This window comes from Panthera uncia (assembly GCF_023721935.1).
Source record: "Panthera uncia isolate 11264 chromosome D3 unlocalized genomic scaffold, Puncia_PCG_1.0 HiC_scaffold_8, whole genome shotgun sequence".
Taxonomy (NCBI): domain Eukaryota; kingdom Metazoa; phylum Chordata; class Mammalia; order Carnivora; family Felidae; genus Panthera; species Panthera uncia.
Genome location: NW_026057586.1, coordinates 50,434,548 through 50,455,096, shown reverse-complemented (window position 1 = coordinate 50,455,096; position 20,549 = coordinate 50,434,548). Strand labels below are relative to the sequence as shown.

The following is a 20,549-nucleotide window of genomic DNA, read 5'->3' as shown; positions in this document are numbered from 1 at the left end:
TGTGGGGCTCAGACTCACGAACCGCAAGATCATGACCTGAGCTGAAGTCGGACGCTCAATGACTGAGCCACCCAGGTGCCCCATTCTGTTGGTTTTATTTTAATTCTATTTCCAGTGCCACAATAGAGTCATATTTAAGCAGCTTCTCCAAGCGAAAGCCCTGCAGTTTCTCCAGATTGACAGCTGCAGGCTGGGAAGTGTCAATGAAAACCTCTCAGTGTTGCTGATGGCCAAAAAGTTTGAAAGTAAGGGCACCCTGGAGCTGCGCACCAAACCTCCATTTCCTGCCCACCACACACTCATGGGGCCCTCCGTAGGGACTCTTTTCGGCTTAATCAAGGGTTCTTTGACGATTTTTATCCTGGAGTTTCATCCCTGTATACTAATGAATGACATAATCACCTGTGGGCAATGAGAAAACCTGGAGGTTCTCTTTCATCCCCACCCCCACCCTACCTGGCATTAAGTAGAAATCTGTCTTTATTGTAGTTCCCGTTTGCCCCCATGCTGGTGGAGTTGGCCTCTGTGAATTGGTACAGCACCTGATTATATTTGACTTCATATCAGTTTCTGCAAGCCTTAAAAACAGGTCAGTAACGTGGAGTTAGCTTCAGTAGTGTCCCTCGGTCCAGGCCAGACCTTTTAAAATTCTGCTCTGGCGACCAGAGGCGCTAAGAACTCTGTCCATTGCCACATCCTATAACTCAAAGGCCAAGTTGGTTTTGCTTCCTCTTCTTCACATGCAGCAATTAAACTGGAGCCCCAGCAGTGGACAGAGCTCTTTTTCTTTCATGGGGGTGGGGTTTTGGTAGCTGCCTTTGTTTTCTAAGTATGTGATGGGTGGGTGGGTGGGGGTTGCAACCAGGTGGAAACCAGAACCCCTTCCTTTTTAAAGCCTTGCTTTCATCATGTGTGTATTCTCTGCTTCTGTACAATCTCCTGGTCTCAACGCTGTAGTCTTCTGTAATCTGGCTGCATCTGGTTCCATCTTGTTTCTCAACACATCCCAGGTGAACTTTAAGACAGTCTTCCGATCATCTGCACACATACGGCTTTACTATGCATTTCTTTCCTCTTGGAATTAAATGTGGTATCGCCGAAAGATCACTAGAGATGATCTTTATATGGCAGAAGTATAGAAAACGTGCATGGGAACGGTAAACACCAAATGCAGGACCATGAGAGAGAAATGGGATCCGTGAGGGTTTAGACTGGGCTTCAGTGATATAGTACCTGTCTCATGTCAGGTGGTGAGTAGACAGATGCTGCCTTTTATGTCTGAAATATTTTGTTCGATAAGAAGTGAACATTCCTGGGCTATTCTGCTTTTGCCCCTCTCATTTCTGTTCTGAGGGTGGGACCAAGGGGAGGTCAACTTTGAAAGGTCCTGCCAATCTGGAGGGCCGAGAGGAGGAGGGCGAGCCCCGAGAGCAGTGCGCTGCGACCACCCAGGAGTGGGCAGAAGTGCCTGGTGCCACCCTCCTGAAGCACACCTCGCTGCTGGGATGCTGCTGTGCATGCAGAGCAGCCGCAAGGCGCAGGTGCAGCTCAGCACCCCTGCTTTACGACTGCGTGGAACACCCATTCCCTGCTCATCCTTCAAGGCCAGAACATCCTCTCCCATGGGGCTCGTTCTTCATCTGTAGCCTGTTCTTTATAGATTACACATAGTGCATATTCTAGTCAGTAACTTAGTCTCTGTGTCCACTGAAACCATGAGGCCCTGTCTCACCAGGTCCTTTGTGAATTCCCAGCACCGGGCACACGGGCTGGCTATCGTGGCTGTTCATTAACCTGTGGCTAAAGCAAGGTGGCAGAGTTAGGTTACTTGCCCCAAGTCACAAAACTAGAAGGTAGCTGACCTCAAATCTGAACACAGACCAGTCTGGTAGTAAAACCTGTGCTCTTCTTCTAAATCGTGTGTAGCTGGATGGGATCTCATTTGGTGACTTTAGTCTATTCATCTAACTTTTGGCTAAAGGCACCCAAATAATCCCAGATACTTACAGAGTCTAAACTGATGGGAGTCATAAAACCTTTACAGATCTTTCTTGGCTGAAGATGGCTTAACATTCTGACAAATCCAGCATAACATATTGATTACTAATATATAGTAATAGATTGTTATCAATTATTGATAAATATTAACATTAAAAATACATTTAAAAATGCATTTAATACACCTAACCTACTGAACATCATAGATTAGGCTAGCTTACCTTGAACATGCTCAGAACACCTGTATCAGCCTAAAGTTGGACAAAATCATCTGACACAAAGCCTGTATTATAATGAAGTGTTGAATAGCTCATGCAGTTTATTGAATACTGTGCTGAAAGTGTTAGAGAGGTTGTATGGGTACAAACAGTTGTCACTATACTGGTTGTTGACCCTCATGATGGCGTGGCTGACTGGGGTCTGCTGTGCCATAGCCCAGCATCATGAGAGAGGATCGTGTCACACATCATGAACCCAGAAAAAGATCCAAACTCAAAATTTGAAATACAGTTCTCCTGAACACGTATGGTTTTTGCACCATCGTGAAGTCAAAAAATCTTAAGTCAGACCATCCTAAGTCAGGGACCATCCGTAGTTACAAGAGACTTTTGGTACCCACATGAGGAGACTTCAACCAAGCCCTCATATTACCTTATTTTGCACATGGGAAGGACCTGAGGCAGAGGTTGAAAGATTTGCATAGAAACCTGTGCCAGATCAAGTCCACCCTCTTTAGTGGTACTCACCCCTTTGCTTGGACAGTTAGTACCACATAAATGATCTAACGCAAGGCATTATATTGCCCCAATCTGATTCCTTCCTTCTAGGATGTGCGAATATGTCGACCACCTGCATGAACATTTCAGGTATCCAGTGACGATCAAGAAGGCTTCCTACATGCCTCCTAAGGTGAGCTCGGCCAGAGAGGCCTCCCTGAGGAAGCACTGCCAGCCCCTGGTAGACTTGTTCTTGTGGGTTAGACCCTGGAGCACAAAGCTCTGTCTCCTTAGAGTTTATTTTCAGTATCTAAAAATTACAAATGGCTCCTTAGTTAGCAATATCAAATTCCCAAGGCCCAAAGGTCAGGAGTTGAGGGTGAAACTGCTCCGACAAGGCTTCTCTAATGCAGGCCTTTCTTCCCGACACCAGCTGAGACCTTAAAATGCATTTCTTGTGCAAAAACAAACCAACCAAAAGAACAAAAAACAAACATGGCACCACCTGGAGGTTAGTGAACTGAAACGTTGAGACTGTGGTTGTGTTATCTGGACCATTAATCTTCACCATGTCCAAGACATTGGGGTTCGTTTTCACCAACAAGAGATTGAATTGTCAAAGGAAGTGTGATTAGTTTAATCCTGAGAAGCAGCCAGTAGTGTGTTCCTCATTTCAAACAATCTGAAAACAGCATCTCTACAGGCAGCAGAAATACATAAGTGAGTTTTGTTCTGGGTGGTAATTAACACTACTCTATTTTTTGTCTTTGATAGGATGCTGGTTATTCAACAGAAATGAAGGAGGAATCTGTAAAGAAACACCAATATCCAGATGGTGAAGTCTGGAAGAAACTTCTTGCTGCTCAAAATAATTAAATGTTCAGCCCCAGTACTCTTTCCTTTTTCAAGTAAAAAGGCTTAAAACTTTTTGGGTATGGTTTTACAAAAACGGGGGAAAAATCACCCTAGCAATCAAAACAAATTCAGCTGAAAGTCCTGTTGACCTCAGGAATCAGCTCAGTCATCATTATTACTTAATTCTTTTAGCAAATAAACATATATTCTCCTTATTAATCCTTAAACAAATTTAGATTTAACTCAAAATCCAGAAAGATGTTCTTACAAAATTTCTATCAAGTGCTGGTACCTAGACATTAAACTGCACTTTGAAAATAAGCAGCAGGTTATTTAATTGTTGGAACAATGCCTTATTCTATCTAACATCTGTCAGAAATTAGCAGGGTAAAAAAATAGTCCTGCAGTGCCATGTGTGTGTCACGAAGGTAACTGGTGTGTAACAAAGGTAAAAGGATTTCACAGATAAGCCCTGGAGTGGTTTAGCATTTCTATTCTTGCTCAGTCTAAATCTATCAGTAGAGGATTCACACGATACTGAAACTATGGCAGCAGTAATGAGCATGAAAATGGCATTTCATGTATTATTTTTCCATAACCCTTAAGTAAACCTTTATCCTAAATGGTCATTAAATGCTAATGATAAAATGCAGCCAGAATTAGATGAACTGCAGAAAAACAGGGCAAAATACAGTTTAGTCAGCATTTCTAAAATATACTAACCCTCTAAGCAGGATCCAAACGAGAATACAGCATATGTTTATTTAGGAGGGTTCAGTTAAATCTATTTTAGGCAAGCAGTGAGCAGAATGGCAATACAGAATAAAAAAAATTAAAAAACAAAACACCAGATGAATGCACAACACTCCTTTATTATAGCAATATATAAAGCAAGTAACTTTAAATGTTCCTAACTACAACTGTACATTATCATGCATGCTGGTGTTATTCAGCTTGCTCAAATCTGGGGGAATAGTTTTCATGTAATTGAAATGCACTGAGCTTCATAAAAATGTGGGATTAAAATGCAGGTACACATTTTAAGAGCATATAAATTTTTACTCTCCTTACTTTATCCCTAATCTTGGCAGTTTCACACATCCCCAGGGAGTTAACCAAACTCAAGGTCGTTTGTTAGTAAGAGAACTGTTGGCCAGTGGCAACATTCTCAAAAGCTAATCAAGTGTAACTGCCGGTCACCAATAGACTTCTGACCTAGTTCTTTCTTTCTTTAGGGTGAAATACCTTTCATCCGGGCATTCAGTCTAATCCCTCAAGAATCAGTATCTTTCTGATATCTCTCTTAATAGCATTTTAAACAGCCATTTCCATTTTAATAGTGGGGTGAGGATTGTACCCCTCAATCTGAAAGTCTTCGGCCTTGAAGTCATCAATTGTCTCAACTTTTCGAAGGATTCTGAGCTTTGGGAAAGGCCTTGGTTCTCGCTGGAGCTAAAAACAATAGGAAATCATTATTTTGCCATTATCAGTGCAAGCTGCTTTAATTCTGAGACAAGTACACAGTATTTTATCAACAAAATATTATTTCATAGGACTGTAATAGTATGGACACCTGTCCCTGCTTATGCAGCACTACTGGAATATAACTGATCCTCTCCCACAAGTGGGGACTGAAGGATATTATGTAGAATCACATCGGGTGGAGCCTTGTGGCTCATCTCATAATTGGCTGTTCTTGGTAAATTTATTAAGGACAGGATGCAATCTTTTACTTTCAAATCCCTAACTACTCAGAAGTTATAGTGCTCAGTATGGGAGTAGGAGTCCCCAAATCCCTATCCCAACTGTCCTTGGCAGTGAGGGCAATGTAAGATGTGACATCTGACAACAGAAAGGGATGCAAGCTGGTGTTCCTGGCATGAACAGATGGTGGCACTGAGGGCAGGCACACGGGTTACAACCTCACGTTATTCTGTCCAGACTGGAGCAGACAGCCAGAGAGGCAACTGGGTAAACCCTGAAGTTACCCTCTAAACAAAAGCAGCTAAACTCCCTCAAAGGAGGAACTTTCAAAACCTGGATCTCACCTGGAAGGGGCTAAAAGGGTTTCGGTTCAAAATTTTTTTTCTTGGGGATCATTAAGCATTAGACTTATTTAATTTTATTTTCTTAGAGCACGTGTGGATGCAGGAGAGGGGCAGAGAGAGGAAGAATCCCTAGCAGGCTCCATGCCCCGCGCAGAGCCCCACTCAGGGCTCAATCCCATGACCATGAGATTACAACCTGAGCCGGAATCAAGAGTCAGATGCTCAGCCAACCAAGCCACCCAGGTACCCCTAGACACTCATTTTTTAATTGCCATTTAAAATCATTTGTTGGCTGCTATAACTCAGGATTTGAACAGACTTTTGAAAGTTAATACCTAAGTATGGTATTTCATATGATGGGAAAACATCTGCATTTAAATTTTCCTTCAAGTAAAAATATGAGTTGAAAATGCTACCTCTGGGAAGGTCCCGAACCCACTGGTCCAAATATGGGCTCTCCCTCTCTGGTCCCGGTATCTAGTACCTCCCAGCACTGTTAAGTGTCTGTGGGTGCTAAAATGTGTCCGCCTTGTCCCTGCCCACCACCATCCCTAAGCTGAAGCCCTGTAGTTGGAACAGGCCATCTTATCTGCCACAGCACAGAGCAGAAGGGCTGTTATATGAGGGATGTTCTAGAAGGCAGCCTTTTATCAAGAGAGGTTACCAAACTCCAAAGCATGACCGGTATCATTCTTACCTGCATTTTTAGCGGCTCAATGTGATTCAGGTAAATATGTGCATCTCCCAAAGTATGTATGAAGTCACCTGGCTAAATCGCACAGGAGCAAGCAAAATGGTAAATGTTTTTAGTTTCAATTCCTTTAAAACACATCATTTGAAAGCACATTACGTAGACTATGCAGACATTCCAAGGCTTTTTAGAAAAGAATTTCACCAGTGTAGCTTTTGAGAAAAGGTGGTATTCATAAGAGTTGTCTTATATTATAAACTATATAAACCTGCTTGTTTATACAGACCACAAAGACAGGAAAGCTCCATGGGAGGCTGCAAGGTGAGCAAGTTCATTTCTTAATTACCTAGAGCACATTTTAAAAGTAATCAGACACTGAATACTCTGCAATTAATTTTTCCACGTTGAAGAATCTAAAGAGCTCAATGCTTTAGGCTGGTAGCAATCATTCCTTCCAGAGAGCAGCTCACCTTCAGGCCTGTGATGTGTGCGATCATGTAGGTGAGCAGGGAGTAGCTGGCGATGTTGAAGGGCACACCCAGGCCCATGTCTCCTGACCTCTGGTACAACTGGCAGGACAGTTCACCGTTCACCACGTAGAACTGGCAAAGAGCATGGCACGGAGGTAGGGCCATCAGAGGAAGATCTGAGGAGCCAGCACAAAGGAAAATGAGGAGTTGGTGGTTTTAAAGAATGCAGCTATACACAGAGTAAAACAGGAGAGAAACAGAAGACAACTCACATGGGGGAGATCATGAGAAAAAGCCACTGGGCCAGTGACCCCCCACCATGACCCACACCTCCCCCTATGTCAAGAGCAGACCATTCCAATCCTGAGGATGGAACAACACCTACGGTGACCCATCCATCAACAGAAGACTTCTGCAGATGTCCATTTACAACTGAAGCAACACTCTTTGATCCAAGCTGAAATTACTTGTGCTACCTTCATGGCACCAAACTACAAGTACAGGAGGAATTCATTCATTTACAAGGACCACAGGTGTGCATCTCAGGCACACCCTCCTGTATTCAAAGTCTCTATTATAAAAGCAAATATTTGACTCTGGGTAATATTTGTTACATCTTGGTCAGTTTAATTTTATAATACAACTGTTAAAATGTTAACAGCCAGGTGGCAGGGACATGAAACTTCATCTGCCCCAATTTAAACTGTTAAAATCCTTGGTGTATTTTTATAGGTAATTTAAAGCCCTCTTTGGAGTAAGAATAAGTATAAATACACACATTAAAATCATCTGCATCCAACCCCATCATCTGAAAGTGAAAATGGGGCCAAGTGTGACCTGCCCAGGGTCATATCGGCCATGCAGCTGGGGGTGGTGGTTCCCAGGATCCAGCCTCCTCTCGGTAGCCTCTACATGGCTTCCCTTTGTGCTAATGTTACAGTTAGGACACAAGACAATAATTGGGATGCTTCCAACCTTTTGGATTCCAACCACACAGGATGATTCTTCTGTCATTGGGGTTGGTTTTGATTGTGTCAATCACCTTTTGCAGTTGGTCTACTCCTTGACCTGAATAATCTGTAGAATCGTCAAAAAAGAGAAGACATGTCCACATATCAATCACAGGATCTTATGAGATGACCTTAGAGGCCATCCACCACTGTCCTACCACAGCCCCCCTGTGGCCACACTACAAGGTATCTAATCCACTCTACAAATTGCTCAGCTCTCGTGGGGTGATGTTGAGTTCAGGGCTCCTAGGTCTATTCTCTGGAGCCATAACAAAGTCTATTTTCTTTTCTATGAAAGAGTCTTTTAAATATTCGGTCTGTCATGGTGCAACCCCTCCCCTTCCTAACCTTCTCCAATCCCAGCAATCAGTTTCTTCCAGTGGTCCCACAGACTGTCTCTATAGCCATCAACCATTCTTGTCACACTTTGCTGCTGTGGAACATACTAACAAAAGACTATGGGTGGATTCCTCTCTGTGATCTAGCATTATTTACATCTAAAATTAAAATTTAGCAGCCAAACCCCTCCTGATCCATAAACATCAGGAAACCTCTTTAACTATTAGACCACCTTATACTTTTCTCCCATTTCTGGTCTCTGGACTTTAATTCCTTGCCTTCTTCCTGAAATGGAACTGGAAGCTGAGAAGTCTGAGGAATGTGGAGCTTTATATTCACTCTGGTTAAACTTCCACTTATTGGTGTTAGACTACGTTCTGGTCTAGCAGCTCTTAATTTTGGAGAGAAGAAAGTTCTGTCACAATCACAGCTTCAGAAAAAGTAGTAACAAAGATTAAAAAGGGGCGCCTAGGTGGCTCCGTTGGTTGAGCTTCTGACTCTGGCTCAGGTTATGATCTCACGGTTAGTGAGTTCGAGCCCCACATTGGGCTCTGTGCTGACAGCTCAGAGCCTGGAGCCTGCTTTGGATTCTGTGTCTCCCTCTCTCTGTTCCTTCCCCTGCTCACTTACTCTCTCTCAAAAATAAATAAAAGATTAAAAAAAAAAAAGATGCACCATGATGGCACAGTTCTAGATTTTGGTTGTGGTACTTACATAAATCTACAGGTGCTGTCAATGGTTTCTGTCCAGCTAGCAAACTATTACTTCCTATGTATGTGTACACACATACGCACGCACCCTGAGGAGGTAGGCATTTGCTTTTTCAACGCCTGGCCTATGGACAAGCAGGACAGGAAGGGTCAAAGGACTGGGGCAGGTGGTGCCACCAAATGACTGAGGAAGGTCACCATCCAGGAGTAAGATGTTTCATCTTCTTGTCCACCCCAGGAGGGCAGGGAGAAGAGGGTAACCCAACAAATGCTATTACATGAGCTCCACCTAAAGGGTGCTGGGTGGCTCAGTATCAAAAAGGGAGATCAAGCCACCACAAGGCGATCCTTGTTCTTTTTGTCCCCCAGATGAACTCCTACCTTCTTCCCCAACACAGCAACCAACTGACCAACCAGCAGACCAATATCTGCTAGCGAAACAAGCTACAGAAAGTACCAAGCACCCAATACAAACTAACAACCAAGAGTGGGATCTACCTGAATCTGAAACAGCCTCTCACAAGGTCAAAGTTCTATATACATCAGCTCCCCAGACTGGCTTCTTACAACCCCAACTTCACTAGAAACAATGGAGCAAACTCATGCTATACCAGATGCTCAGGAAATTAAGGCTTTGCTCTGTTTTCTCACCTGAATCCTTATCTTTGTATTCTGCCCCAAAATGCCTCCACTGAAAGCCATAAACTGGGCCTAAATCCCCTTCTTCTCTGTTGGAGAATCCTAGGCTGTCCAAGAAGTTTCGGGACCCATTGGCATCCCAGATTTTCACTCCCTTGGATGACAGTTCCTTAGCGTTTGTAGATCCCTGGAAGAGACAGGACAACAGAGAAGGCATCCAAGTGAACTGAGCCATAAGGAGTTGATAGCCCAAGAGCTTCCCACCAATTAGGCCTCTGGCCTGTGCTAACACACCAGGGACAGGCACTCACACGTCCTGCACAGCTGGACATCCCATCTTTAAAGGCCAGTCCCAGCTGACTTTTTGAGGGCCTCTAGGGCAGTTTTCTGGAATCACTTCCAGGACAGGTGATTCTTGGAATTATTACCCTTTCAAATCTTTTCTCCTATTCTTCTCAACTAAATGTTCTAGATTAAACACCTCCAAATCCTTTCATTATTCCCACCTCGCCTAACAGTTTTGTGCTTTTTAACAAAATGTGTGTCTAAGTGTGATCCCCCAAAATGCACTTAATGCCTCACCTGCAGTCTGTTCAGTGTATCTTAGACCTGGTTGGTACATAGGCTATTTCACTAATTGGTGTCATCGGTATCAGCTTTTCTTGCAAATCTATCATCCACATTATATGTGCCACTGTCGAGTTATGTTTACTCCAACCTGTATCTGCAGTTAAGGTGGTGTTTTGTTTTTTCCCAAGTACGAGCCCATGTTTATTTCTTATATTTAATCTCATCAGATGTGGCCCATATCATCCTAACCTATGTCCTGATTGTGCCTCCAGGTCACAGACAGATCTCAACGGCCTCTGGGTAGGACATGCTGTAATGGGGACAAGCAAGGCTGTGGTGCCACACACACACACCGGGGCTCTGTGCCTGCCCTCCACGACCCTTCTCTGACAGCTCCCTGACCCCCTGGCCTTGCTATCTCCATCCACAGAAGAGCTCAGTATTCCCCACACACAGTAGTGTGAGGGTAGAGGACACAAAGTGCTCAGTGCACCACAGATCCTAACTTCAGCACAGACCCCGTCTCTCCATCCTGCCCACGGATGCCAGCAGCAGTGCTGGTTCATTCTGACTCCTGTGTTTCATCCGGTCACCCAGGGAGCAACTCTATCAGAGGGGAGCCTGACACGTTCCTGGTAAAGGGTTCTTAGAATCCTGAATTCAAGCTAAATTAAAACAAGTGACTGCATTTTATTTCTGAGCATCTCGTTTCCTCCCTTCTGTTTTTGTTTATACTTTTTCCACCTCCAACATGTCATTTTTCTATCTTTCCCATATTGCTTCAAATGTCTCCCTTTTATATCCATTCAGACTGGGCACTAGATGGTTTATAAATGTCATCTTCTGAGATTTCTGATGATGTGCCTGGAACTAGACACTCACTGTCAGCTGAGAGAAGACAACACGGAAGAAAATACCTCAAGAATATAGAACTAAGCAGGGCCCCTGGGTGGCTCAGTCGGTTAAGCATCTGACCTCGGCTCAGAGGTCATGATCTCACACTTCGTGGGTTCAAGCCCTGCATCGGGCTCTGTGCTGACAGCTCAGAGCCTGGAGCCTGCTTTGGATTCTGTGTGTATGTGTGTGTGTGTGTCTGCCCCTTCCCCGCTTGTGCTCTGTCTCTCAAAAATAAATAAATGTTAAAAAAAAATTAAAAAAAAGAACATGGAACTAAGGAAGACTGGATTGGACCGAATTCTAAACCCTTTCTAAAATGCAGTAGGAAGTCTTGAGTTTGGTTTGGCCCAAGATCATACAAGCCACACAGAGTGCTCTGTAGAAGGGATCCCGGTTTCTACACAGCCCAGAACTGAGCCCATCTCCTCTGGCACCCTCTAACCAGCACTGGCCAGAATATTACCAGTCTGGACCAGGAGACAGAGCAAGAGGAAGCTGTCCATCATCACAGCACCTTAGCCCTTATCCAAGGTACCTACCTGGCTCTTTAGAAGAGGTATAGCTTGTTACTCAAGAGATCATTCTAGCTTATACAAATATGAGAACATGGTTGGGATCCATATTCAGTGATCAATCTATGTTGAGTATCTACTATATGGCAGGCTATGTTCTAGGCCCAGGGGATAAAAAGTGAACAGGAAAAAACAAATTCTCTGCCCTCATGGAGCTTCTAATACATTTTACTTGTTCATTTGTTGTCTACTTTCCCCCTTCCAGGGGGGAAAGGGGAGGACACACATCATACATCAGCTGATGACGTTTCTCTGCAGAGAAAACAAAGGAGGGTAGGAGAGGGTGTGTGTATGTCAGGGAGGGAGGGGGGATAATCAGTCTTAGATGGGAAGGCCCACCAAGCAAGAGACTTGAAGGAGGTGAGGGAGTGAGTCATGCTGCATGTAGGGGAAGGCTCCAGGGAACAGGACTGGCAAGTTCCAGAGCCCTAGGTGGCAATGTTCTGATGTGCTCAAAGTTTAGTAAGGAGGCCAGGTGGGTGGAGCAGAGTGAGCAGCAAGCCAGCTGAAGCCAGAGCTGGGACAGGGGCCCCTGGGTCTTACTGTGTGAAATGGGAGCCACTAAGGGCTATAGGTGAAGAATGACATGATCTGACTTTTTAAAGGATCTCGCTGGTGCTGGGTTGAGAACAGACTGTTGATTCCCAATAGCAGCAGCTTCTTTACCTTGATAAACCACAGCAACTCCTCCAAAACACCCTTCCAGAATACACGCTTGGTTGTCAGTAGAGGAAATTCATCTGAAAAACAGTTTGCCAGATAATTTCAAGATGGGAAAACAGAAGACACCATCCAACTTTCTCTGCAGAGGAAAACTGCCCCAGGACACAGGCCTTTGAGTGACCACAGGAGCAAGCAGGAAACTTTGACTCTAGTCACGTGAGCTCCAGACCAGGGTGGAGCTCACAGGATACAGCGAAGTCAGTGACCCAATTCAGAGGAGACTGCCCTCCTGAATCCCTTGACCACCACAGGAATTCCACACTGAGATGGAACACTGACCAGGCAGGATGCCCATGTGGACAGGGAAAGAACTACATCCACTTGCCAGCTAGTGTGAATCCTTCACAGAAGTGTGAAGACAACACACAAAATGTGCCCTAGGACAAAGGCTGAAGGCTCCCAGGGCTATTCCGTGATTATCCTGCCAGGGAAAACTTACTCAGTTCCAGGAGACAGTAGATATCACACTGGCCAAAGCTAAAGAATAGTTATTAATTATCTGCAAAGCAAATTAACCTCTATTATTTAAGTGTACCAAAAATAATAACTGTTTAAACACTTAATATGCATGACAAAACAACCTTGCTTGAGGCATCCTTAAGATCACCATTTTATAGGCACCAGGAGGGAATATACAAGCTTGCATCAAGCAACAGATCAAAATATAAAAGCTTATCTCTAAACGTGGTACCTATTCAGTTCACCTTATCAGTTGTATAGTTGCTATACATGTAAAAAGGACAGATTTTTTTTCAAGTACTTTTATCAGTACTGCCTACTGAGCATGATTTCCTCCATTTTAAGTACAGGAGGAAGCTGAAGGAACTTGCAGAAGGGCTGGAGTAAAAGCTAGGTCTTTGGCTCACTGGAGGCCACTGTGCGGAGCGGCAGGAGGGTGGATTCCTCTGTAAGGCAGATCAGCCACTGCTGCCTGGGTATTTTCCAGTCTCTAAAATGGGTGTGGGGTTAAGTGTGGGTCCTCCCCTGCCCACCACAGTGCTTCACTAATAGGTCTCCCTACTTAAAACCATCTCCATACCTGTGTCAAGGATACCTGTCTTGTGCCCACCCCCACCCCACCCCTTTGTCCCCTGAAAGCCTGACTCTAACAACCCCCAAGAGACACTTCCCAGGGGCCATCCTGTTTTGAAGGAAACAGGAATAAGAACTTCTTCTACTCGAACTCTTCGCTTCCCTGTTTCAACGTTTAAGAGGAAAGCTGGTTCGTTACGACCAGACCGGAAAAATGGTCAGGAACCACAAGTTCCCGCCCAGCTTCTGTATTCAGTCTCTCCTCTGGCCGCCTTTGACCCGCCCATATTCCTTCGCTCCAATTTTTTAAAACTGCAAAACCAAAGGGCCAACACAGGGGGTGGGGGCGGGGAAGGTACAAAAGAGGAGTCAAAAAGGGCAACCTCTAAGCCAAGTCCGTGGTCAAGCCCAGGCAAATCCTCTCCCATTTTCTGGTATGAGGTCAGCACTACCAGCCCGTGTCCGCTCTGGGGCAGAGAGCGTGACCGGAATGCGCAGGCCTTGGAGCCAAAGGACGTGGTTTTACCTCCCAATTCTGTCACTCCCGTCCGCGTGACTTTACGCAAATCATTTCTCCAACCCGAACCTCAGTTTTGGCGTCTGCAAAGCACGGGGGTTAAGGAGCTCACAGGATCGAGGTTAGGACTAAAGGCTGGTGGCGGGACCCAGCCTCTCCCGGGCGCTCCTCCAGAGGCCGCTTGGAGCCCACCCGTGCGCACGCCCACTCGCCCGGCGCGCGCAGCGGTCACCTCTCAGGCTGTAGCGCGCCTGCATGCCGAACACCGACAGCGTGCCGGTGCCGGTGCGGTCATCCTTCTGGAACCCGCAGCTCAGGATGTGCTCCACCTGCCCCAGGTACTGCAGCTCCCCGTGGGGTGGCGGCTGCGGCTGCGACTGCGGCTGCGGCTGCGGTTCGGCGCCCCGCTTCTGATCGGCGGGCTGCGCCGGCGGGCGCTGCAGCTCGGAGCCGGGAGCGGGCATGGCGCGGGCGCAGGCTGCGGGGTCTAGGGCGCGGACGGCGGCGAGCAGCGCACGACTGGCTAGTAGGTCCAGACCGTTCTGCGCGCTTTTTTTCCCGCCGCCGCTGCGGTGACTCCGCCCCTTCCTGCCTCGTGACGTTGGCCGACCCCGGGGCTCCCGGCGTCCCAACGGCGCGCCGAGCCACAAGTTGCCCGGAGCGCGCGCTCCGGGAAACGTGCCAGAAACCTGAAGCTGTGGTGTTTAGCGCCTTTAAATGTTAACAACCTAAGTCCTGGATCTTGGTGCATTGGCTGAAAAAGGCCACTCTGGTTAGAAAGTTTCGCGTTCACCGCGCCATTTATTTTTATTTAAAAAAATTTTTTAAATTAACATTTATTTAATTTTTGAGAGTCAGAGAGAGACTGAGCACGAGCAGGGGAGGTGCAGAGAGAAGGAGACACAGAATCGGAAGCAGGCTCCAGGCTCTGATCTGTCAGCACAGAGCCGGATGCGGGACTCGAACCCACGAACCGTGAGATCGTGATCCGAGGTGAAGTCAGTCGCCCAACCGACTGAGCCACCCAGGAGCCCCCACCGCGCCATTTAATACTAAGAGGAGCCTGGAACAGTCCTCACGTATTCATGAAATCAAAAACAAACAAAACCCTGTTATTTGACCAGGCTGTCAGGCGCTGTGCCTTCCCGTTTTTCCCTATCCTCACCGAAGGCCAGTAGCTGGAGGAAGTGGAATAGGCCCATTTTTTTACTTGATTAATGACAGCCAGCCATTCTCAAGTTTTTAACAGCAAAATTTCACTTACTGTGAAATGTTTCTAATGTAAACACTGTTGGGTAAGAGCAATTTGATAATTAGTTTAAAATGTAGGAGGGGTGCCTGGCTGGCTCAGTCAGCAGACCATGGATGGGACTCTTGATCTTAGGGTTGTTGGTTACAGCCCCATGTTGGGTGTGGAAATTACTTAAAAAGAAAATCTTTAAAAAAAATAAAATGTACTAATACATGGACATGCAATAAGCAGTCTTTAAAAAAAATTATTTATTTATTTATTTAATTTACATCCAGGTTAGTTAGCATATAGTGCAACAACGATTTCAGGAGTAGATTCCTTAATGCCCCTTACCCATTTAGCCAATCCCCCCTCCCATAACCCCTCCAGTTGGGTTACATTGGGTTACAGAAATGCATTGGGTTACAGAACAGCAGATATTTTAAATCTATTTCATCCATCACAGTACTAGGCTGGCCTTTCCTAGGTCTGCATAGATTCATTTTCCCCTCCTACAGCACATTCCCCACTCTATCCTATACCGATATTTGAAAAAAAAAAATGTTTATTTATTTATTTTGAGAGACAGAGAGCGAGAGAATCCCAAGCAGGCTCTGAGCTGTCAGCATGGAGCCCAATGCAGGGCTCCATCTTTCAAACTGAGATCATGACCTGAGCTGAAATCAAGAGTAGGACACTTAACCGACTGAGCCACCCAGGTGTCCCCAACCCCAGCATAGTAATAGTTTTAAAGAGTCATCGGTCTCCTATTAGGAATGATAGCCCTCCTGTATTGTGTTGTACTATTTGGACAGGGCGGGTAGCACCAGATGCAGCGGGCATTCTTTTTGGTGGTCATTTGGGAGGAGACATGCTGGGTCAGAAAACCTTAACTCCGAAAACAGACTTCAGGCAGGAATGGGGACCCATGTTGTCTGTTCAGCTTGAGCATTGTCCTGGGTATAAGAAGCTAAGATGCCATGTGGAAGCATGTTCTGGGTGGGCCAGAACTGCAGAGTTCTTCACCGGGCAGGATCGTCCAGCATACTGCAGGGCTTTAGCGTGCCTGTGGAAAGCCAACTAAACGTACGTATTCCTCCAACCTCACCCCAACTGAAAAGTGTCTCCACACATTTCCAACCGCGGGGCGGATCCCAGGCAGGAAATAGCCTAGATTTTCCAGTTGTATGTTATCCTCTGTGTTTAGTTTCCTTTTGTCAGTTTGAGCTGAGTTTATTATTCTAGCCCAATATCAGTTATACCACAAAGAGAATCTCAAGGTAAAGAGCATAGGCTCCCCTGCCTGTGTGGAGATTCCTTTTCCACTGTGGTGCTTGGAGGATCCTGGTTTGATGATAATAGAGAATGGTTCCTTTCCCAGTGGCTGCTCCATAAATGAACGATCATCATGATATGATGATGGCATAACTCAGTAAAGGGCTACTGCAGGTACAGAGAAATTACTTTATTTAATTAGTTTTAGTTTTAATTTTAATTCCAGTATAGTTAACATACCATGTTATATTAGGTTTAGGTATACAATACAGTGATTCAACAATCCTATTCATTACTCAGCACTCATCATGATAATTGTACAGAGGAACTACTTTAGGTCATACCACCAGGCAAGACCTCCTTGAGAGAAGGAACATTCCAACCCCCACTGCATTTAGGCCAGTATGTTTCCTAGCACTTTTATCTATAAAAATAAAAAATAGGGATAGTATGGGTGCTGAATCCTATCTTACTCTAGGAAAGAACTGTATCAATGGATACATTAACTTATTGGGGGGAAAGCTCTTCCTTCTCATTAAGAGATCTATTTCTGTTAAATATATATATATATATATATATATATATATATATATATATATATATATTCACAATAAAAAAAGTCTAGATTTCTATAAACCCCAGAGCATGGTTCTGTCTACCAAGGCCAGGGTTGTGTGGAGATCCTGGATGTAGCCATATAGCCACCATGTCTGACCAGGAAGCAAAACCTTCAACTAAGGACTTGGGGATATAAAAAGGAAGGAGAATACATTAAACTGAAAGTCATTGGACAGGATAGCAGTGAGATTCACTTCAAAGTGAAAATGACAATGCATCTCAAGAAACTCAAAGAATCATACTGTTAACGACAGGGGGTTTGATGAATTTGCTCAGGTTCCTCTTTGAAGGTGAGAGAATTGTGCATAATCACACTCCAAAAGAACTGGAGATGGAGGAAGAAAATGTGATTGAAGTTTATCAGGAACAAACGGGGTCATTCCAGGATTTAGATATTCTTTTTATTTTTTTCTTTGCCCTCAATCCTTTTTTATTTTTAAAAATAATTCATTAGTAATGTGATGTTCAAAACGGAATTGAAAACTGACACCCTATCTCTTTAAAACATTAATTTTGAATTCTAGTGCCCCTTATTCATTATCCCTTGTTTTCATTGTGCTGATTTTTGGTGATCAAACCTCAGCCTCTTTCATATTGCCCCTTCCTTTTTAAAAATTACATGTGTGCACAGAGATGCCACCTTTTCCAGGACTGTGCATTTTCAGGCTTGTGATAAATAAGATTGACCAATGCAAGTGTTCGTAATGACTTTCCAGAATTCTGAAGTTCTAATGTGTGATTGCTACACCCCTGGACTATGACCTTCTGTGGGAGATGGAAGTTTTTCAGAGAACTGAGCTGTGGAAAGATGACCTTTCCTTAAGTGGAAGTTCCTTTTAAAATGTGAGGGATGGGGGCACCTGGGTGGCTCAGTCGGTTGAGTGTCTGACTTTTGATTTCGGCTCAGGTCATGATCTCATGGTCATGGGATCGAGCCCTGCTTTACAAAATGGATGAAACTTAAGGACATCATGCTAAGTAAAATAAGCCAGTCACACAAGGACAAAGGCTGTATGATTCCACTTATGTGAGGTGCCTAGAGGAGGCAAATTCATAGACACAGAAAGTAGAATGATGCTTGCAAGGCGCATTTAGCACAGAGCCTGCTTGGGATTCTCTCTCCTCTCTCTGCCCCTCCTTGGCTCACGTGCAAATGGACACACGCACACTCTCTCTCTCTCTCAAAATAAATACATAAACGAAAAAAAATTCAGGATCTTGACCAAAAGAAGAGAAATATCAGCCTGGAGTTGAGATGACAGAGATGGCGGGAGTAATGACTAACTCCAAAGGTGGCTTCACTGAAGAGAAAGCATTTTAAGATAAAAGTCTTGTTAGAAGATCCCAGAAAAGTTATAATTTTCATTAGCAGTTAATAAATTTATTCATGCAGAAGTGTATTCAACAGAAAAAATCTATACATAAGTTACAGGTTTTTACTAAACAAAGAAATGAATTATAGATTTTTTTTTCAAAAAGCCAATTATTATATTATAAATTCAAGAGCAAGTTGAAAGAAGTATCCTCCGTTAATTAGAAAGTTGTGTATTTGTAGTAGAAATGATAGAACAGAGACATCTTGGCAATTTAATATTTATTTAATATACAAGGAACTACTAATGTACCATAGAATTTAGTAATATGTACATGCGATTTTTTTAAAAAAGGTATTCTACTTTAAATCAATTTGAATAGCTATTAATCTGTCATTCAACATAAAATTAATAGTACTTCATAATATAAAACTGACATGTTTTCCTGGTATTACGTTTATTACATTGTTTTATACATTTGGGATTTTCAGGTCTCAGAGGTACCTGAAGAGGTAATTCTACTTGCCAGGTGTACGATGAGTTAGGTCTTCTTACCTTTAAAAAAAAGCAGCAAGAATCAAAATATTAGTAAATAATTTTGGACAGTGTATTTTTTTCTTGGAATAAAGTTTCAGAATGTGGAATACAATAAATGCTCTTGGCTTTTGAAAAAAATAATGTATAATAAAATAATGGAAAACCATTTTTTTTTTTTTTAAAGAAAAGAAGAGAGAAGAGAGGGTGGGAAGGAATGAGGGGAGGGAAAGAGCACAGGAAAGGGGATAGAAGGCCAGTGAGAAAGGAAGGTGAAAAAGGAAATATATCCAGCCAAGAAGTTTCTCCTTTTCTGGAAAGTAAAGTGTCCTCTCCTCAGTTCCCAAAGGCCACCATCTTGGGACTGGCTATATGCCACCTTGTGTCATTGTTATATGTATGTTTTGTAAACTCCCACTCCATCCCCTGCTGGATAGAGAGCTCATTTGGGAAAGAATCTTGTCAAATTCATCATTTTCTCCTCCACAGTACCTGGGTTTGTGCCTTCACTTAGTAGATGCTAAAAAGATATTGATTGTTTGACTATTATAACTTGAAAAAAAGTTCTCCAAAACTTAAAGGGACAGGCAGCAAATCCTGTAATATCAAGCTTAATTATACACTGACCTGCTAACAATGTCCCTTATGAATGATAATTTAGAATTAAAATTTAATTATTCTTTAAGATTGATCATATTACCCAAAGAGAATGTTACATGCAGTTTTAATTGTGCCACTAATTTAGAAGATATTAAGCTACAACCTACTTAACCATTCTCTTGTTTTTAACCATTAAGATTGTTTTTAAATTTTTACTATTTTAAATAATTTTGCAAATACAGATTTGAAGGATGGGCAGGGGACTCTTTATTGTTATTTTTTTAAGTATGTATGTATGTATGTATGTATGTATGTATTTAGAGAGAACAAGCAGGAGAGGGGCAGAGAGAAAGGGAGAGAGAGAATCCCAAGCAGTCTTTGTGCTGCTAGCCCAACTCGGGCTTGAACTCACAAAACCAGGAGATGGTGGAGCCGAAATCAAGAGTCAGCTGTTCAACCAACTGAGCCACCCAGGTGCCCCTCAAATAGCTTTTCCAAAAGCTATTTTCAAAAAGGCAACAACAATTTGTGTTCTTGCTAATAACATATAAGAATTCCCATTTCATCACACTCCTATCACGATTTTGTATTTTTTAAAAAAATTTACATGTTTGATAGGCATATGATGCTATCGTGTCTTAATTTTTATGTCTTTGATTACCGATGAGGTTGAACATATTTTCCAAGTATTTTAAAACTAGTTTTGTTGTTTTTCTCTTTTATGAATCATCTATTCCTATCAACAAAGCATGTTTAACCTGGCACTCTGCTTACCAATTTTAAAAGTGTTTCTTAAAATGCTGCACAGCTTTTGCCAGCACGTAGCTAATGAAGTTAGAACTGTCATCGCTGTCTTCAGGAGGGATCTTGAGTGTGAAATTGGGAGAAGGCAGAATGCTCAAGTCTATCATTGTTTCATCTTGTTTGGGAAAATTCCCTTCGTGAACATCTGGAACCACCTAAGAAGAAGGATTATACAGTAAAAGATTACTAAACCCCAATGCACATTCAGGATTAACTTAATACCACATTAGTCAGGATAGGCTAGGTTATGCTGAGGTAACAGAGTAGCCCCAACATCCCAGTGGCTTCATACAACAAACATTTACTTCTTGCTCATGTTACATGTCCATTTCAGGGGCTCTGTATAGCCTCCAACATTCAGGACCCTGGTTGACACTGGCAGGTCAT

At 43.6% G+C, this 20,549-nt stretch overlaps 3 protein-coding genes and 1 pseudogene across 5 annotated transcripts in view; 2 read left to right on the top strand and 2 right to left on the bottom strand.

The window, feature by feature from the left end:
- The window catches only part of ENOSF1 (enolase superfamily member 1), a 30,308-nt gene extending 25,883 nt beyond the window's left edge, over positions 1–4,425 (top strand). For all 3 annotated transcript variants that reach the window (XM_049619668.1, XM_049619669.1, XM_049619670.1), the window contains 4 exons: positions 116–245; positions 490–589; positions 2,826–2,907; positions 3,489–4,425. In XM_049619668.1, coding sequence (XP_049475625.1) covers positions 116–245; positions 490–589; positions 2,826–2,907; positions 3,489–3,590 — 414 coding nt within the window. In that variant the 3' untranslated portion in view covers positions 3,591–4,425. The remainder of the gene's footprint in view (positions 1–115; positions 246–489; positions 590–2,825; positions 2,908–3,488) is intronic.
- On the bottom strand, positions 4,422–14,379 carry TYMS (thymidylate synthetase). The gene is made up of 7 exons (XM_049619673.1): positions 14,020–14,379; positions 12,182–12,255; positions 9,489–9,663; positions 7,754–7,855; positions 6,779–6,954; positions 6,315–6,386; positions 4,422–5,021 (listed from the first exon to the last, which is right to left on the bottom strand). Exons 1-7 carry the CDS (start codon positions 14,249–14,251, stop codon positions 4,884–4,886), a joined length of 969 nt encoding a protein of 322 aa, XP_049475630.1. The 5' UTR covers positions 14,252–14,379; the 3' UTR covers positions 4,422–4,883.
- A 2,620-nt stretch (positions 14,380–16,999) lies between these two features.
- Positions 17,000–17,305, top strand: LOC125914328 (small ubiquitin-related modifier 1-like; annotated as a pseudogene).
- A 1,359-nt stretch (positions 17,306–18,664) lies between these two features.
- Positions 18,665–20,549, bottom strand: part of CLUL1 (clusterin like 1) — a 37,799-nt gene continuing 35,914 nt past the window's right edge. Inside the window, exons 8-9 of the mRNA XM_049619681.1 lie at positions 20,133–20,317; positions 18,665–18,779 (exon numbers count right to left, since the gene is read on the bottom strand). Coding sequence (XP_049475638.1) covers positions 20,138–20,317 — 180 coding nt within the window. The 3' untranslated portion in view covers positions 18,665–18,779; positions 20,133–20,137. The remainder of the gene's footprint in view (positions 18,780–20,132; positions 20,318–20,549) is intronic.

Bases quoted from the DNA above. Each gene is read 5' to 3' on its own strand.
- TYMS (XM_049619673.1), bottom strand. From the start codon at position 14,251: ATGCCCGCTCCCGGCTCCGAGCTGCAGCGCCCGCCGGCGCAGCCCGCC. The intron at 9,664-12,181 runs GTAAAGAAGCTG...TGTCTCTTCCAG, and splicing joins AGTTGCTGTGGTTTATCAAG to GGATCTACAAACGCTAAGGA. The intron at 6,955-7,753 runs GTTGGAAGCATC...CTGGCTCCTCAG, and splicing joins GTGTGGTTGGAATCCAAAAG to ATCTTCCTCTGATGGCCCTA.